At 39.4% G+C, this 19225-nt stretch overlaps 2 protein-coding genes across 2 annotated transcripts in view; one reads left to right on the top strand and one right to left on the bottom strand.

The window, feature by feature from the left end:
* Window positions 1-19225, bottom strand: part of LOC132788722 (electron transfer flavoprotein-ubiquinone oxidoreductase, mitochondrial) — a 118537-nt gene that overhangs the window by 73075 nt on the left and 26237 nt on the right. The window lies entirely within an intron of this gene.
* On the top strand, window positions 1015-17546 carry LOC132789515 (serine/threonine-protein kinase Wnk). The gene is made up of 4 exons (XM_060797573.1): window positions 1015-1291; window positions 13711-14050; window positions 14133-17004; window positions 17070-17546. The coding sequence occupies exons 1-4, from the start codon at window positions 1265-1267 to the stop codon at window positions 17260-17262; spliced, it is 3432 nt and encodes a 1143-aa protein (XP_060653556.1). The 5' UTR covers window positions 1015-1264; the 3' UTR covers window positions 17263-17546.

The following is a 19225-nucleotide window of genomic DNA, read 5'->3' as shown; positions in this document are numbered from 1 at the left end:
AAAAATTTAGTTAAATATAATAAAAATAATCGATAAATTTGCATTAGAAATGCAAAACATGAACATAATCAAGTTAACTATTAATAGAATAAAGAAATGCCTTTTTATTAATTTTTGAGGCAATTATAAAATCGATTATGTTTGCGTTAATTTGTTGTATGTAATTATGCACAGCTAAAAAATGTAATTAATTAATTAAGGTATGCATGAAATGGGAATAACATAATATTAATATAAAATAATGTAGTAAGTAGTTACATGATTAATTAATGTAGTGATAGTTCAGTTCAAAGAATTCATTAGGTCAAAGAGATTGCAGACTTACACAAAAACGCAGCGAATGGAAATCAATCATTCATCAATATGTTGTTAATAATTTCTATGTTTTTCTGTTTTTTTGGCAACTTCCATTACGTTGGTATCTTTTACCATTTGACCATTTGCCGCTCATTGGGCAAGCGATCGAAACGATGCTTATGCTGAGGTAATGAAACAAATCGCCATTCGATAATCGCTCATTATCTAAGGCATTGTGATCTATGAACTTTGCGCACACTTTTCATTTCATTATCTATATTTAAACAGTTGTTGTTGGTTAGCCTCAGGCATAGACTGAACAATATTGTAGCTACTCTCTAAGCCATGTTCGCAGCTTATCGTAATTGTAATAATGATAAAGTACTTTTGTCTTTAACCAAATGAGCTGTAATGTGCGCGTGCGTACAAGTGTGTGTTACGTCTCTGTGTGTGTGTGTGTTTTTCAGATTCACTTTCAGTGCGAAGACTTGATTGAGAATGCTTGAGCTGCAGATGGAATTGTTGTCGCTGCCAACTCACCACGAGGTGAGCGACGAACACAAAAAAATGTTATTGTATCTTCTTCACACTCTCTCTTTGTCTCTCTTTAACATGGCTGTTGCGGCATGACTGGGCGAGTTGGCAACTTGGCGAGTTTTTGGGCTTCAAGTCGTGAGCTGTGTTTTGCATCAAGTTTCAGTTATAACACGGCCGCGTTTCGGTTTGGACGCGTTTTCTCTCGCTTAGCCACACACAGAAAAACAAGCTTCGTTTGCCGGTTTCGACGCGCAAGGATAACGTTTTATTTTCGCCACAAAGTGTGCGACTTTGTGTGTTCTATGCTGTGCAGTGTTTAGTGTAGTGTTTATACTTAAAAAATAAGTTGCAAATTTGTTGATCGATAACAAAAAAGCAGCTGCTAAGCGGATTAATCACATTCAAACACACTCGCTTATCCTTTTGCAAGATGCGCTTGCAACATTTGCCATTGCTGGTAAGTTGAACTCGAGACATCAATGCGTTGACATTGATAAATTATGTCACCAAATGTTACATGACAACAACAACAGCAACAACAATAACAACTCGGCTGTAAACTGTCTTCCGGTTGGGGGAGCAGCTTCGACTACAACTTACAAGACACGCAGCCCAGATAGAGAGACAGTGTGAAGTGCAGGAGTTGCCGCATCGCAGTCTTCAACTTGGCTTTAATTGTCTGCCCATTGGGTTTGTCTCTCCCCCTGGTTGCATGCAACTTGTTAGCGCTGCCTGCTTACATTTCATCCACATGCAGACAGACACTCATTTGCTGCAATCAGACAAAGATCTTGTGTAATCTCGAGCATGAAATTTGCATTGTCAGCAAGCAGCCAGCATCAGCCTGGCCACGCGGCGTATGCGCAGTGCACTATAGATATAACCAAGTAATGACCAAGAGAGACGCGCCAGGTGCCACCTGAAGTTGTTTGTTGTTGTTGTTGTTGCTGTTGTTGCACGTCTAACATCTTCATCTGTAAAATCAACATCCAACACGTTGCAAGCGTGCCCTCCTTTCCATTTTTTTATTTTTTCGATACTTGTTGCACGTTTTGGTTTTTTGTCAGCCTTTCGAATGGCGGCGCCAAATGGCCATCACCATTTGGCAGCTGTCGATTTTTAGGCCAACAAATTCAATACCATAACATTAAAAGCCATCATCTCTTGGTGGTAACCTTTGCGCAGACAAAAACAGATTTGCAACTGTTTTTGTGCAACTTCATTTGGCAGATGATCGACCCACAAAATGCTGACTTTGTGTCCGTTTTTCTGTTTCTGTTTTTCTTGCTGCTCAACGTTTTTTTTCTGTTTTGTTTGTCAATAATGCGCGCAGACATGTGGCCCAAATGCGTTTCATGGCTAATTGCAGGTTGCCAAAGCAAATAAAAGCTAAGCAAACGAACAAATTGATTGTCATTGCGAGTAGAATTGGCCAAGTTACTCGCACTTGTATTGGCCAGCTTTCCGTTCAGTTTCAGTACTTGGCCCAGGGCTGACCACGACAACGAAGACACAATAGCACTTCAAGCACCTGTTCCACAAACCTCTAAAAGTATGAGTGTGTGTTTGTAATTGTCTCTCTCTCTCTCTCTCTCTCTCTTTCTGTCAAATAGGCTGAGCATTTTTTAATATGCTGCACGCATGCAAACCAACAATTTGTGTCTGGGTAAATTTGGAGTGTAGAAAGTTGATTGGTTTTATTTTTATAAGTATTTCTTATTCATGTCTTTTCAAAAATGAAAATGAAAAGTTACAATTGTGACAAGTGCGCACATCCATAAGAAAAAGAAACAAAATCATATATATCAACTAGATATCTAGACTAATTAGATTTTATTTCTGTCACAATAGAAACGCTTGCACAAAGAAACTTTGGCGGGGATTTTTTTTTGGGTGTAACTTCATTGTGAATTGAGTGTTGGAAATTTTAGTTAATATAGCAAGTAATTGCTTGTTGTAATGCCATATTTTCTATTATTCCTTTGCCTCAAGTTCCTGTAATTTATTTTATTTCTAAATTCCATTCATTTGAGTAATCGTTATAAATAACTATGATTTCTTTCACAACTTTATTTTACAAATTTGTCGAACAAAATTGCCTTTAAACGAACTTGAATTAAATGTTCATTTTCATGATTAATTTTATTTTTAAATTTCAATCATTTAAGTAAATCTTAAAATTAACTTTACGATTTCTTGCACAACTTTGTATTACAAATATGTTCAATAATATTGACTTTAAAGTAAGTTTTTATAGTCCATTCATTTGAGTAATTCTTATAATAAACTTTGTGAGTTCTTTTACAACTTAGCAGATATGTTCAATTCAAATGAAATTTAGTGCTAATGTTCGATATTAATTGCAAACCTATAAAGCAAATTATTTACAAAATATTAAAAGCTTTTTTGCTCTTCTTCAATACCAAATTACTTTAGCTATTTAAAAAAACATTTACTACTAAATCTTGACAGTCATTTGGCATTTAAAATAACTAGCATTTAAGGCGATCAAATCTTGCCAAATTTTCAGTTTACCTTTTACTTTTAGGAAGACTTCAAAGCTACTTGCATTACATGAAAAATAAATAAATATTAAAAAAATAAATGTAGAAAAATATAGTTTGTCAGTCTCCTAGTTTGGAAGCCTTTCACTTGGTTGGCTGGTTTGGCATCGAAACGATTTAAAGATGCGCATGGCCACGATTGTCCAGACTTGTTGTTGCTGCTGCTGTTGGCTGCCGAAAGGAAAAGGAAACTTTGGTATTCGCTGAAGACGAACACTGACTGGTTTTTCTAGGCTTTTTTTGTTTGTTTGTGGAGTGTTGGCGAATGGCGACACACGAAACATGAAATTCACATACACAAGCACACACACGCAGCTGAATTGTGGATTTTTACATGAAATTGGAATGCGGTTTTTGACCACAAAATAATTACAACTGCAAGCGAAATAAACGAAGATGTGGCTGCGAACAAACATCATGATCATGGTAGAAAAATGCTCATCGCAATGATTGTTATGGCCATTCGAGGCTATAGACCCGTATTTATTTTAATTAAAAGTTACTCAAACGTTGCCACTTGAGCTTCGTTTTCATCTTCAGCTTCGGCTTCGGCTTCTGGGGCAGCGTCTTCATAAAACACACGCTGGAATATTAATGACCCAAATGTGGCGATTAACTTAACTCTAATTTGTGACTGCCCCCCGCATCTCAGTAGTTGTAGTTGGTATTTTAATTAGTCTGGTCAGCGGACTCTTTAGCATATGTATTAATTCGGAGTGCACAACTTATGTAATACGCAGAGTTCAGCTCACAATGCGTCATATGCAAATACTGACGAACAAAGTGGTGAAGCGGGACAAGAGGCCGGTTCCGGCTACAACAGAAGATTCAACAACAACTCTCACTCTCAGACCGTATTTTTTATTTATTTGAATTTTATGTATTTTATGCAACGACCTTGCACATCGTTTAGCCCGTCAGCTTGAGCTCCCCCTAAACAAAATCGTTAACTAATTAGAGATAAACATATATAGTAGGTGATATTAATTTAAGCGTGTCGCCCGCAATCCGCATTGCTTAAATTGGAGTCCCGATCCGTAGTTGTAAGTTCGTTGCCTAAGTCATTTGGCTCGGTTGCCACACGCCTCCGCCTCAGCAATAGCAATCGTAAGCAAGCAACACTTGCAGCCATGTAATTATTGTCACCATATGCAACGATCGCTTGGTCACTTCTGTTTTGTTTGGGGTTTTCATTTACTGATTTTTGCATAACGCGTTGCAACCAACGCGGCGTATGCGCAACATTTCGTTCAATTGCATTTCAATTTACTTAACGTAATTTGCGAGTTGCTCAATTGAAGTGTAAATATAGACAGAGAGAGGGAGAGGGAGGTGTAAATTACTTGCTGCTGTTGTTGTGCTATTAAATGACACAAAAAAGAAGTAATAACAATTGTCAGATGCAGTCTTGAAAGCTGTCCAAATGTTGGCACATTTATCATTCCATTTCATTGCATTTCATTTTTCCATTGATGCCACGGGGAAAACAAACCATTTGCATGATGAAAATTTGAAATCTGAATTTCATTTTCAATGACATTCTTTGACTGGTTCAACAACTTTTACATTTTCTTGGTCAGTCGTGATGCGTTTTGACTGCTGCTCTTATAAATGGTAATCTCGTGCTCGCCAGACAGCTGCATCTTATTTGCTTTTTGGTTTATTATGCAGATGAGGTTTTGGTGGCATCTTCAGCTGCTGCCCACACTCAGGCAAGCGAAGGGGTTATGCTTGGTGCTACTTGTTGGCACGTTGCCGCCACTAAAACAAAAAACAAGTAAGAAAGCTAGCCAGAGTGCTCTCGACTGTGAGATACCAGCTACCGGTGCTCAATAAAAGCAAAGCAGTGCGGTATTATTCTTGAAATATACCAAGTTAATATACTGGAAAAATACTAATATATACCGAAAGGTACAGTTTCTGGATAGTGTGATATCCATATAAAAGGATAACAGTTTGGTACTCTTTTGAAAATATACCGAATTAATATACCAAAAAATGCTGCAATATACCAAAAGTTACAGTCGACTGTGCTTGACCGTGCCATATCCCAATGAAAGAAAAACGGTGAGGTATTATTCTTCAAAAATATACCATATTGATATACCAAAAAATACTAAAAGATACCGAAAATACTGAAATATAGAGTGTACAGTGAGATACCTTAATACAAGTAAAACAGTACGGTGTTATGGTTTAGTTTCCAAATTTATATTCCGAGAAAATGCTAAAATCTACCGAAATGTATATTTGCTTAAATGACATATCAATTATTGCAAAATTTATAGCTTTATATTATTATATATATTACAATTGAAAATTCAATAAAAATACCGCAAGACTTTTTTGGCCAACCTAATATCTTATAGTCTCTGTTCAGACGGACGTGGTCAGATATACAGACAGCTCGTCTCGACTGTTGACGTTGATTTCAAACATACACTACTTTAAGAGCCCAAAGAAGTCTTCTTCTGTCTGTTACACGGCAAAATGTTATAACACTCTTCTACCCTAAAGGTAGCGGGTATAAAACCAAAAAAAAAAAAAAATCGTTGACTCCAAGTTGAAGTTCGCTTTCTCATCGCAGCAACTGAGCTTCTTCTGCCTGTACCTGTTACTGTCGCTGTATCTGTAGCTGTACCCTCTAGCCAATGTATCTGTATCTTTAGCTGTATTTGTTAGTGTGCCCAATTCATGTCACGTTGAGGTAGATTCGGCAGCCTGTCCAGCTAAGCAGCGACAGCAGCAGCATCATCATCATCAACATCATTCGCTTGACTGACAGAAAAACACTTTCATTTTTCATTTCATTTAATAATTCATATTTCTTTTTTTTTCGTTCGTTCGCTGCTGCTTCAGTTATTTCTCAGCTGCCGTTGTTGTTGCTGTTGTTGTTGTTTTTATTGCTGTTGTGTTGTCATTGTCTGCTCTCCAAGTGTTTATTTGGGTCTAAGTTTTGCCGCTTGGCGCGTCGCCAACTTCCGTTTTGGTGTCAGGCCGTGCAGCTTCTAGCCCCAAAATACACACAGCACACAGACAGCAAGTTAACGGCATAAAAAAGATTAATTGTTTCATGTGTGTGTTGTTTTTTTTTTCGTTTCGTATATTTTTACGCCTTTTAGTCGCGGCAGACGCCAAGTTTGTCGCTTAAGTCTTTCGTTTGTTTTCGCCAGAGTTTCGCGTATATTGCACGCCGTCACACATACATACACACACACACATACAGTGGCACACTCACTTCCTTTCATTCCTGTTGTTGTTGCTCTACATTCGAGAGTCGCGTCGTTTTTTTGTATTATATAAGCGCCTCTGGGTGATCTCTTTAATTATAAGGATTATTCGCAATTTCGCATTTATTCACATCCGCAACGCTTTTGCTTTATTTGTGCTTTTGTTTTTACGACTTTCATGGGCACATCACAAAAATACAAAATGAATTTATTAAATATGCATGCGATGTGGATGATTCGTTGAGATTTCAATTGAGGACATCAACGAAGTGTCACTTCAACTTAAGTTGAACGCCTTGAAAATATGCAATTTCTATGCCATAAAATGATTCGTTTTTTATGGTGTGCTTTGGAAATTAATGGCCAACATCTTTGCTATCGAAAGAGGAAGCTCGTTCAGCTACATTCTTAATTATGTTGTTTGGCATTTAAGACATAATTAGTGTGCCTTTGTTAGCAGGTGGAAGAACAACCGAAAACTGTAAAAGAAATTGAAATGCTCTTTAAGAAATAGCAGGCGGTCTCATTAGCCTCAAAAAACATCGAAAAAGTATCGAAATTGTTCAACAGCAACAAGTGAAAGCCCCCCCTTTGAGAGAGCATGTGTATATATTTAGCATAAAACTGTGGAAAGAGCGATTTGCAATTGTTGCGCTGGCAAATTGTGGCCAAATTGTTGGTTGTTGTTCTCATGATGATGGATGTGTTTCAATTATGATGCTTGTTGCAGCTGAGTTTTGAGCATAAGCAATTTCCTGTGTGTGGCTTAAAAGCTATTGCCAAATATCTTCCGTTCACTCGAATAATTGGCTGTGACTCGAACAGACACAAAAAAAAGAGTCGCAAGATGACTTTCAGATCAGACACAGAATAATAATTGTGGCGTGTTAGTTTATTTCTTATTTTCACATGACCAACAATAACAGATAACAATGGCAGATCGTCGTCTGCCACATATCATAACTGTTCATCATCCAAAAGTGCATGACGCAGGGCGTCGTCGTCGTCGTCGCTCGCTCGCTGAGAGATTGCCATCAGCATTAAACTGCTGCAGAGTAGACAACAGACAACAAAAGCAGACCGAAAAGTATGAGAAGGCTAATTGCAAATTGCCAGCAACAACACAACGATGACGATGATGATGATGATGATGAGAATGCCATTTGTCATCAGTTTACGAGTTGATCTGCTAACCAAATGCGAAATGCAACTGCAACTGCAACTTCACGCGGGAGTTGTGGCAACAAGTTGTCGCCGATTTCACTGCAGCTGCCACATGCCACACAGTTGTTGAGCTGTTAACTTGTTAGTTGTTTGACTGGCCGCTGGCAGCTTGGCAATCCTGTTGCAGCATCTGCTGTGTAATTTGGCCAAACAATTTTCGTCTCTCGGTTGGCCATAATTTAGCATCGGCTTCGTCTTGCATTACACAATCCCGTTTAAAACTTAAAAGATGCGCCTGCACATTTTGATTTACACTTGGCCACTAACTCTAGCTGCTCGCTGTTTAGCCAGGTTAATAGGCGCTCTAAGCCATTGCATAATTCTGCGCAAAAAGTCGGCTTCTCAGCGTATTTATTAGCTTATAAATACAGACACACACACACACACACACGCACAACACTCGGTCAGTGCGTGTGTGTTAACTTTCTCCCATTGTTAGCATCTTTCTTTTTGGTTATGCGCCAGTTTCTTTTGAGCCATCAATGAGCATGTTTTGGCTTTGTTTTGGCCAACAAACCTCTGTGTGTCTTGACATTTGGCCATTGTCTGCGCTTAGCTCTGAGCTGTGGGCTTTCATTGTGCGTCTCCCCTTCTCTGCCCCCCTCTCTCCTCTGATCCGACACGAGTTGGCATTCATGTGTTAATAAATCTGACGACTGTCGACTGTCCAGCTACTGCGTTAGCAGCATCATCAACCTATAGGTTGGTAGGTCAGTTCGTTATGCTAATCCCTGAATAACCTTCCCTCTTTGCTTCCCCCCCAGTCTCTCTCTAATCCCTCGATGATTCGCGACATTTTCTTTGACTTGAATGTGTTAAATAATCGTGTTTTGTGTGGGTTTTCGTAGTGTGACAATGTTCCATAATTAGCATACGCATAAAGCTTTTGAGTGTGTCGTAATAAAGTCATAATTTATGCTCGAAAAGCGAGTGCAACTCAAATACGTAAATATTGAAGTAAAAATATTTGAAGTTGCGTTTAATTATTGCAATTAAAAGATGCGGCGTTTGCTGTCAAAATGTGTGTCAGCAAAAGGCGACAACTAGCAACAGCAACAGCAACATCGGCAACAGCAACTCAAATAATAATCGCCGACAACAACAATGAGCTCGAGTTAAAACAATAGCTTTTGGCCCAAAAGTGTTGTCAAAAGTGTTTGCACAGCTTCCGTTTTTTTTTTTTTGGCTTTGTGACTTTGCCGAACAAGCGTGTTTGACAGTTGCAACGATGTGACTACGAGATGCCATAATCAAAACACAATCTCACACACAAACACACTTAGACGGGCTGTGAACTTTGCGTAGCTAACAAGATATTGCGCATACGCCACCGTACATCGCACAACTGTCAGCTTATCCAATTGTCCGTCTCTCTCGCTCTGTCAATTTTGATTATTTTTGGCTGTGTGTGAGTTTCACTCACATGGACACACACATAAATCAAATGTCAGCGCCCACAATGCTGACATTTGCAGTCAATAAAAAACATTGCTAGAAATACTTGTATCTATCTCAATCTCTCTCTCTCTTTCTCTCTCTGTTTTTTATGACTCTATTATTTTTTGTTTAATTTAATTTTTTTTTTGAGAAAGTATCGCAAATTTAATTTTATGTGGCAGGCGTTGTCAGTGCCAAATGTCAAATGCCAGACCCCATTTGCCCCACAGCGGCAACAATTTCACTTCCACAAAAAAAAAAAATTGAGTTGTGAGTCGCAAGTTGTGAGTTGCATTGCCCATTTGGCAGTTGGCAGTTGGCCAAACACAGACAACTGCGTGGGCGTTGTTGCAGCTTGGCATTGTCATTGCTATGTTGACGGAACTGATCGCGTTTCTTCTGCTTCGCACTTATTTTACCTCTTTTCTTACGGGGCATGTGAACTATTGTGCTAGCTACTTCGCTAAAGAGAAGAGAAAAGCTTTAATAATTTTGAAGATTATTGAAAGTAAATTAAAATTTAATTTGCTAGTAAGTTCAAACAACAACTAAAGAGAAGAGGAAAGCTTTAGAAATTTTAAAATTATTGAAAATAAATAAAAAGTTAAATCCTTAGTTAGTTCGCTAAAGAGTAGAGGAAAGCTGTTTGTAAAGTACAATTTATAAAAAAACAATATAAAAACGTATTTTTTTATAAACATTCCACAAAATTCATATACATAAATTAAATTTAATTATAATATAACCAAAATAATTTCTAAAAAAAAATGTGAAAAATTAAATATTATATAATCCGTTGAATGAAGTGCATTTGAACTAACTAATACATCTCAAATCACAACTATGTAAAAATAGCACATGAATTTTATATTATCCAAATTACACAGCTGAAAATGCAATTTATTCAACAATTTTTATTTTCTCATTCTTGTTTCTTAACGAATTGTTTTGGTTATATTAAATTCAATTCAACTTATATTCAATTTATAAAATCTTTATCAAGAAATACATTAATCTGATAATACAAAGCTGTTATAAAAAAATTTCATTCAAAGTATTTTAAGCTGTATAATCTGATTAACATAAAATTTATGTGCTGTTATCGATTTTAACACAAAAACACTCTTGGGATAAATTAAACACTTTATTGCCATTGATCAAATTGCAGAAAATACAAATCAGATATGCTTAAGTTATATATTATGATTTGATTCAAGTATTTTATAGAGTACAATTTTAGAAATTATCATAGATTATTTTGTAATATAGTATGTGATGCTGATTAACCAATATGTCTTTGATTGATGCACAGTTTCAATTGTTCTAAGCAAAATAAGACTTTATTTTTTCTTTTGTTTGAGATTTATTAAAATCAGATTATATAGTTGACATGTAATTCATTCAGCAATTTGAATATAATGTTTCAGTAAAGTTATTTATTTTTGTTCAGATATTTTAATTACCGCAAACATTGTAGAGATCTGAATCATATTTGCTATACATTTAGTCGATAAGGAATTTTTTTATTTTACACTATATATAAAAAGCCTCAGGGTATATATTTTAATATTTATTTGTTGGTTCTTAACATTTTTTGTTGTAAATTTTCTTAGTAGCTCATTGATTTATAATTAAAATATAATTAATTTAATAGCTTTTTTTCCACTTTTTATTCAAAAATTTTGTTAGTTTTTTGTACACATTCATCATTTGGTTTTTCAATCGTAGCAATCTTAGTAGTGCTCTGAATCATATTTGAAATTCAACTAAACGAATATTTTATTTTATTTTAACTTAAACATTGTATAACTTTTCTTAAAACTGTTCTTAATAATATTTCAAATTAAATTATCTCAACAGCTTAAATTTAATGTTTCATATATTATTTAAAACTTTCGTCAGTTTTACATTTTTTTTTACACTTTACGTTTGTTTTTCTTATCGTATTTGTAATGATAGGAATCATATTTAAAGCACAATCTATCGGATATTTAATTTTATTTGTACATTTTTTAAGAAAAACTTTATAGCTTGAGTGTTGCTAATATTTAAATAAAACTATTTCAATAGCTTTTTCAGATTTAAATTGTTTACACTCTGCGTTTGTTTTTCTTATCGTAATGCTTTGAATCATTTCTTAAGTCACAGCTTACGCACTTGCTTGTAGTTCTATTTTAGATGTTGGACTTCTTCGTAGCTGGGTGGAGGCTTAAAAGATGTTTCGCTGTTATATTGTTCATACTCTGCATTACGTTTGGAACTCTTTAGCGGCAAATTGGGCGCAGGTCGAGTAGGACGCGCACTTTCCAAGTCTCTTTCACTTTCTGCCCACGTATTTAAACCGATTTGATTGCTCAGAACACATTCACTGGGTTGGCGACTCAATTCCCTATTTTCTTGCTCAGCTGCAAGACTTCGATTCGTTAGAAAACGCTTTAGATTTTTGTATAGCAGAACGGGAATGATGAAGAGCAGCCAGGAGATGCCGGCCAATGCAATGGTAAATATAATTATGGTTCCAATGCATTGCCAGAAGTTAAGTTCATTCCAGGATATCCATTTTTGGTTCTTGCACAAAATCACAGTCAGTGGAGTGAGGATTATCCAGAATAATGCCACAGCAATGATCTCGACGCATTTCAGCATCATTTTTGCGTATATGAACTGCACTGCAGCCGAGAGTAAACTCCACTGATTGTTGCGATTGAAACCCACATAATTCTGACATCAAATATTAGTCGCTTACATAATGCAGTATTTATAGCGTTGATTGAAAAGGCGATTAATAATATATTCAAAGTATTTGCAATACTTTCGTTTTTTGCATACATATTATTACAATATTTTTTGAAATATAAATACTGTGACTCGAACTCAGAATGAACACGATAAAGTATAAAAAAGTTTCCATTTACTTATGTTGATATTAATTACAATTAGAATTGAATGCATATCATAGTTAGTTTAAAATACAAAGTGTGCTTTAATAGAATACGTGTAAAATGGGGAATCAGAAATATCACTCTTAGACATTTCTCCATTGAAAAAATAATACTATAAAAACGAATTAGCTTAACATCCCAATTAAACTTTAAATTATATATATGAAATAAACAATTGGGTATTTTATAAACAAAAAAGGTAATAATAAGAAGGTGAGCTATTTTTGGTATGGTATGTACATATATCAATATACCAAAAATAGTCTTCGGTATCTTTTAGTATTTTCATTATTTTAATACGGTTAAGAATAATACCGCACTGATTTGCTTATATTGAAAAAAAAGTTTTCTTATTTTGTAATTATAATAGTAATAATTTTTGTTAATAAAACTATTATTTTTCTAACTGAAATTTATATTTGGTTAATTCTGCTTTCATTAAATATATTTCTGCTGAATATTTGTCTTTCATAATGATAGCAATTCACATTGCAATGAATAACTTTACATTTATATGAATTCTTTTCTATACAACATATATTAATATTGATTCTGCATTTCTATTTGCTACTCAATGTTAGCAATTCAACATGCAATGAATGATACTTCACTTTCATTTGCGTATTTGTTATTTTTGGTATTTAGGGTATTTAAACGTCGTTGTCATGTGTGCAACTGACTCATCTCGCTGGCACTTTTGTTGAAATGCAAATTGCGACTGTTGAAATTGAAATTCAAGGCGTCAAGTCGTCGACACTCTGCGCAACTTTCACGTGTGGCAAATAGGCCGTCGCATAGTCGCAACGTCTCAGAGTCTCAGAGTCGCAGCCCCGCAGCGATCGATAGCGATTACTCAGAGAGTGTGTGTGACACAGTTTGGAGTGATTAAGACTTAACCCAAGCGCACAACAATAATAACACTCATAATAAATAAAAGTTGAGCTGCACATACTTACAATCGTAAGATTGATGAGTTTCAATTTCGCATTTGATTTCGAGTTTGAGTTCGAGTTCGATTTCGATTTACGTTTCGCATCGTTCGAGTTGAACCCAACAGGTTGCAGATCCATTTTGTGGTCAGCAACTTGACATTGACCCAATGCCAAAGACGGATTCCACACACGTCCACACAGACGTTTTGCTCGGCTAATTTGCCAAACACTCCAAAATGCTTTTGATATTTGTTTTCATTGCCTTTTTTTTTGTTGCTTATTTTTTTAATTTGCCTCTTTTTGGGCATTCACCAATTTGTGTGCAGCCTTTTGTATTTCGTGCTCGTCGTTTTTTTTGTGTGGTAAAAGTGTTTATTTTTTACCTTTTTTTAAATAATAATATATTTTATTTCATTTATAATTTTTTGTGACGCTCGACCTTGCCACGCAACAGCATTTAATTAACGCAAAAATGTTTCCACATCCATGTTAGCCTGCCAAAATATTTTGTTTATAAATAATTCATAAATTTATTTGCCTTTTGCAGTTGGCGCTGCTCGCAACAGTTGCTGTCGCAGCAACAACAGCAGCAACCACGAAGCCCAAGAGCGAGACTAAAGCTGCATCGAAGGCGGAGTCAGCGATTCCTTCCACCAAGAAGCCAACGCCCACAACTGTTGGCTCCAAGACAACCTCAACGACAACTACAAAAAGTCAGTCCACGAAAACGCTGAAATCGTTGGTGCCTGGAGAGAATCGCGGCAAGCGCACACTTTATGACTTTGGCAATGCTGGATTTCTGTATCCCGAAGTCGCCAGTCGTCGTGCCGGCTACGTGGACAACTACTTTCCACAGACGGGCTACTACAATGGCCAGCAGGCCATAGGTAAGCTTCCGATGCAGTTGCGCCAGCTTCGAGCTAAACCTAAACTTCGATCCATCTGAGACTAATTCGACTTCATTTACAGCTCAGTATCCGGGCAGCTTTGGCACTGGCTATGCGCCTTATCCACAATATCTGGAGGCGCCGGAGCCCATCATTGAGATCATCATTAAGGATGCGAATGAAACGTTGGCCGAGGAACCCGCACAACCCGTGGTGACTAAGAAGACGAAGAAGAAGAAGGAGAAGGTGCATGTGTTCTATGTGAACTACAAGAAGGATCAGAACAACAAGCTGCATCTGGAGACGCCCATCGCATCGCTGAACAACGACGACAACGAGGAACCTGAGGAGGAGGAAGAGGAGGAGGTGGTCCAGTATCCAGTGACGCCTCTGCCACCCGTCAAATCCACCACGTTGCGCACCATCATCCATCCCGATTCGGAGAAGTATCACAGCAACAGCGGCATTCATGTCTCCTTCGGGGCGGAGAACAAACATCAGACGGGACACATTCTGGAGGAGCACGATGCGGAGAGCATTCAGCGACAGGTGGTGGCGTTGCCTTTGACCAACACACGCGCTGATTATGGACGCGAGAACAGCTTCTCCAGAGGCTCCTCTTCATCGTCATCGTCCTCGTCGTCGTCTTCCGCCAACACGCTCTTTGGCAGCTATCAGCAACATCAGCAGCAACAACGCGAGCAGCAGCAGCAGCAGCTGCACTTTGCCAGCCAGCAACAGTTGCCAGCGCAGCACAGCAGCAACTACTTCAGGCAGCCAGCCAGCAAGCCACAGCAGCAGCAGCAACCACAATTGCAGTACTATCAAAAGCCGCAACACCAACCGCAGCAGCAGCAGCAGCAACATGTGCCACGCCCCAGCATCACGCAGCAGCAATTGCCATCGACTTCGTCACAGAGCATCTTCAACAAGCTTGTGCAGCAATCGCAGTTCTATGTCAATCACAATCAGCAGTATCAGCCACAGCAATCGCAGCAGCAACCACAACAGCAGCAATATCAGAAGCCGCCCCATAAGCAAGTGCAGGTGCCATTCTTCCCCACAATTCCGCCCAAATCCCAAGAGTTGCCATCGCGTCCCAGTGCGCCATATCAGCCAATCAAATTCCGCCCTACTCCCGCACCTGCGCCACAAGCCAAACCATTGCAGTTGCCTCTAAAGCTTGAGAATGTTAACTACCAACAACAGCAGCAGCAACATCCTCAGCAGCAACCACAATATCAAAGTCAAGCTCAGACGCAGTCGAAGCCACAACCTTATCAGTTTATCAGACAGCCACAGTTCGTGCAGCAGCCGCAATTCATTGTGCACTCGCCCACGCCAGCAACCGACTACTATCCGCAGCAGCAACCACATCAGCAACATTCACAGCAGCAGCAGCAACATCAGGAACACAAGTATGTGGCGCCCACTTTGAGCTACTTCGACATCAAACCTTCTAAGGAAACGGAGCTGTTGAAGTCCATTCCCAAGTTTGAGCAGCACATCACGGAAACTGTGCAGAATCAGCCATCGCAGCAGCAACAGTTGTCGCTGCAGCAATTCGCCTACAGCAACACACGCAACGAGGTTATACACGATGTGCCTGCTCCCAATTTGGGTCCCACAGCTGCCCCGATACCTGCACAACCCATTGCCGGACATTATATCACAGCCAGCTCTCAACCGAACCAGCAACAACAGCAACAACAGTCCCAGCAGCCACTTCAACAACATCAGCAACATTCCCAACAGCAGCAACATTCGCAGCCACAGCAACAACAGCACTTCGCTAGCTTCCCCAGCGAGTCAACACCTCCGGTTTACGCCGAGTCCACGCATGGCCAGAAGGTAATGGTGGTCACCCCGGTGCCACCTTCCTCTAGCTACGCCAGCTACAATCAGTATCCCCAGACAAACAGCGAGCCTGTGGTCCAGGTACATCCTCAAGCTTCAGCAGCTGCGCTTCAAGCACAAGCCAGCACCAACTTTGCACAGCAACCCAGACAATCGCAATCCCAGTTTAGTTCCGCCTCCGCTGGCGACAATTCGCCTTTCAGTGTGTCTACTTATCACTCGGATGTGTTCAAGGAGCTGCAGCAGAGACAGCAGCAAGAGAAGCAATCACAAGCTCCTACAAACTATGTGACGCCTGTGAAACCAGCAGCAGCTCCAGCTGCCGTCTCCTCGCCATCGACATCCGCACCACTGCCCACAGCTCCGCCCAAGCCCAATGGCAAGGCATCGCAGACGCTGCTGCAGCTGCCCGACGAGGTGCCCGATGATCTGCGCCAGCAACTCTTCTCCTCCGGTATACTGAACAATGCCGACATTTCCATTCTCGACTACGATAAGCAGGGAGACATTGCTCTGGAGAACCTGCCCGCTGAGCATCTGCAGCATTTCTATGGCGCTGGCGGCGGTGCACAGATTGCCGAGACCAACAAGGTGTTGACCGTGGTGAAGCCCAATGGCGATAAAGTGGCGCTGAGCGAGAAGCAAATCGATCGCGTCAAGCAGACGAATTCGCTGCCCCAAAAGCAGCAGCTGGATGTGAAAGTTGTGCGGTTCGATGCCGCCCAAGGACAGAGTGTGAATGAGAAGTATGTGCGTCAGGATGCCACCGTGGTGACACCCGTTGAGCTGGCCGAGCGTCAGCAATACAATCGTTATTTGCCGCTGAAGATCAATGGTGCTCAGTTCCCCATTCCCGATAGCGAGGAGCTGCTGGGCAAGAAGATTGTCAGCGTTGTGGTCTTGGCTCCCGTTGAGGCTCAGCCCGCAGGTCAGTCGAGTGAGGCTCGCAGCGTCGACAGCAGAGAGGTGAAGTTCTTGGGTGGTGAACTGGTCAAGACGCTGGTGAAGAAGCCCACCAAGGATAACTTCAAGCGGTGGTTGGAGAAGGAGGCACGTACCGACATCGAGCTGCAGTCCGTGGTGCTGCTGGTGGCTAAGTAAGTTTAACATTCGAATGTTATCAAATTGAGAGTAGTTAACATAGCTTCGTTCTACGTTACAGATCCAGCGATGCGGCCGAGCAGGAAATCTTCATGTACGACATTGCCACGGGCAACGTCAACAAGCTGAATGGAGAGCTCTCGAGCACGTTTGTGAATGTCGCCGAGGAGAATGCGAGCAGCGAGGATTTGGAGCATGCGGCCACATTGGATCCCAGTTCGCTGGAGTCGATGATGCATCTGCGTCGCAGATGAAGCAACAATTCGCCAGAACAATCACAAAATAACATCACCACATGCCATTTAGATACTCGACCTTTTAGACATGTTTTCAACTTCTTGCACCCACACATTTGCACAACATGGGGAGACACACACAAACACAATCTCACACAATTACAATCATACATGATGTAGGAGGTTTCATTTGAACGTGATCGGTTTCGAAGTGCATGCATATTCCTTTTTTCGTAGTATTTCAATGTTGTACATATTCCGCTGATTATTGTTAATTTAAGTTAATTTACGTGAACAATAAAAACCAATTTATAAATGTAAATTCAAATCTCAACTGCTTCAACTTTTAACAGTGCTTTAACAGCCAGGTTGTTGTCTTCGCTAAACAGAGCTTTAAGCTGCCATAAAGCTGCATCGCAAATGTTTGTGAGCTAAGCTGGTTTCGGTTTGCGGTCTGTGTCAACAAGCAAGCGACTGTCTGTCATGCCCAGCATTTAGGCCAAGGTTAGCTGCCACAAGAAGATTAACGCACACTACACCACATTTGGTGTGTGGTGTATGTGTGTGTGTGTGAGTCGATAGCAGGACAAGATTTTTCAGTGGTCAACTAATCATATGCGCATACGTGACCTATCAAACTTGGTCCATGGCTTGCTGCTGCTTCTGCTGTTGTTGTTGCTGCTGGACGACGTGACCAAAGACAATGCAAAGAGCACGCAGCAATAAGTTGTTGGCCTAAGCAGCGGACGCTCTTCAGAGACGCAACTTGAACACTCTCTCTGTCTCTCTTAAGCTCAGTCTCTTTAAATGCGCTTTGGCTCGTTCAACTTGCTTTTGGGCATGGCCGTCTACGCATGTATGCAAGTGCGTGTGCTTGTGTATGTGTGAGTGCAACAAGTCGTAGTCTACGTCTATAATTACATGGCGTTTATTTTTAGCGCACAAACTGCACAGCAACAACAACAACAACAACAAACACAACCACAACGACAACTACAGCATGGGGCGCAACGTCCAAAAAAGTCACTAGCAAACAACTAAACTGCAGCGCATAAATGAGGCCTGGTTTTTTTTTGTCGCTGACGCTGTTGTTTTTGTTGTTGGCGTTGTTGTTATTGCCGTGCACAAACTGAACTTACCGGCTATAAAAGTTAACAATGTTATTGTTGCCATGGCGGGCGATGTTGTCGTTGTCGTTGCCGGATCGAGTCAGAAAACAACATGAAAAAAACACTCACGAACCAAATGCATCTGCGTTTGTGTGTGTAAGTGCATGCATGTGAGTTGAGGTCTTCTCCCTTATGCAATTTTCGATCTTTTTTTGGTTTCGCTTTTTAAATTTCGTTTGTTGCCAGGCGCCGGCAACGAGAAGAAGAAGTATCACAACATTTAAGAAGAGCTAAAATATATGCAATTGCGCTTTAAAATTTATACTAGGCTTTGGAGATTGGAAAAATCAACAGAAATATACAACATTTTATTGATACGAATATCTTTAGCATATATAACTTTAATTTAATCTTTTGATATTAATAGATATGCAATGGAGTGTGCCTCCAAATTAGCATAAGTTTAGATCAGAAAAATCAACAAAAGCGAAGTGGACCATAATTCATAATTTTTATATCTGTAGACCCTAAATTTCGAATACGGTGACAATTGAGTGACTCTATATTTAGTGCTCTCTCTCACGGAATATTTAATCGAAACTCGTTTTTCAACTATTGTTTCTTATGTCTGGCTCTATTTTTAAAATCCCAAATTAATTAGCGGTAAACATCAGAGTGTCAATTATCACATTTCTGATAGACCATCGAGAGTCTAATATTATCCAATATTACACATCCGATGAGTGTTCCAGTTGTGCAGTATTATTTAATGAAAATATATATGTATGTATAATAATTGATTACCAATCAATTGTATAATTAAGTGAAATTAAATCTTTCACTTAATCTCAACGCCGTAATACAAAAATTCC

The sequence above is a fragment of the Drosophila nasuta genome, chromosome 3 (genome assembly GCF_023558535.2).
Source record: "Drosophila nasuta strain 15112-1781.00 chromosome 3, ASM2355853v1, whole genome shotgun sequence".
Taxonomy (NCBI): Eukaryota; Metazoa; Arthropoda; class Insecta; order Diptera; family Drosophilidae; genus Drosophila; species Drosophila nasuta.
This window is presented reverse-complemented; position numbering and strand designations above follow the sequence as displayed.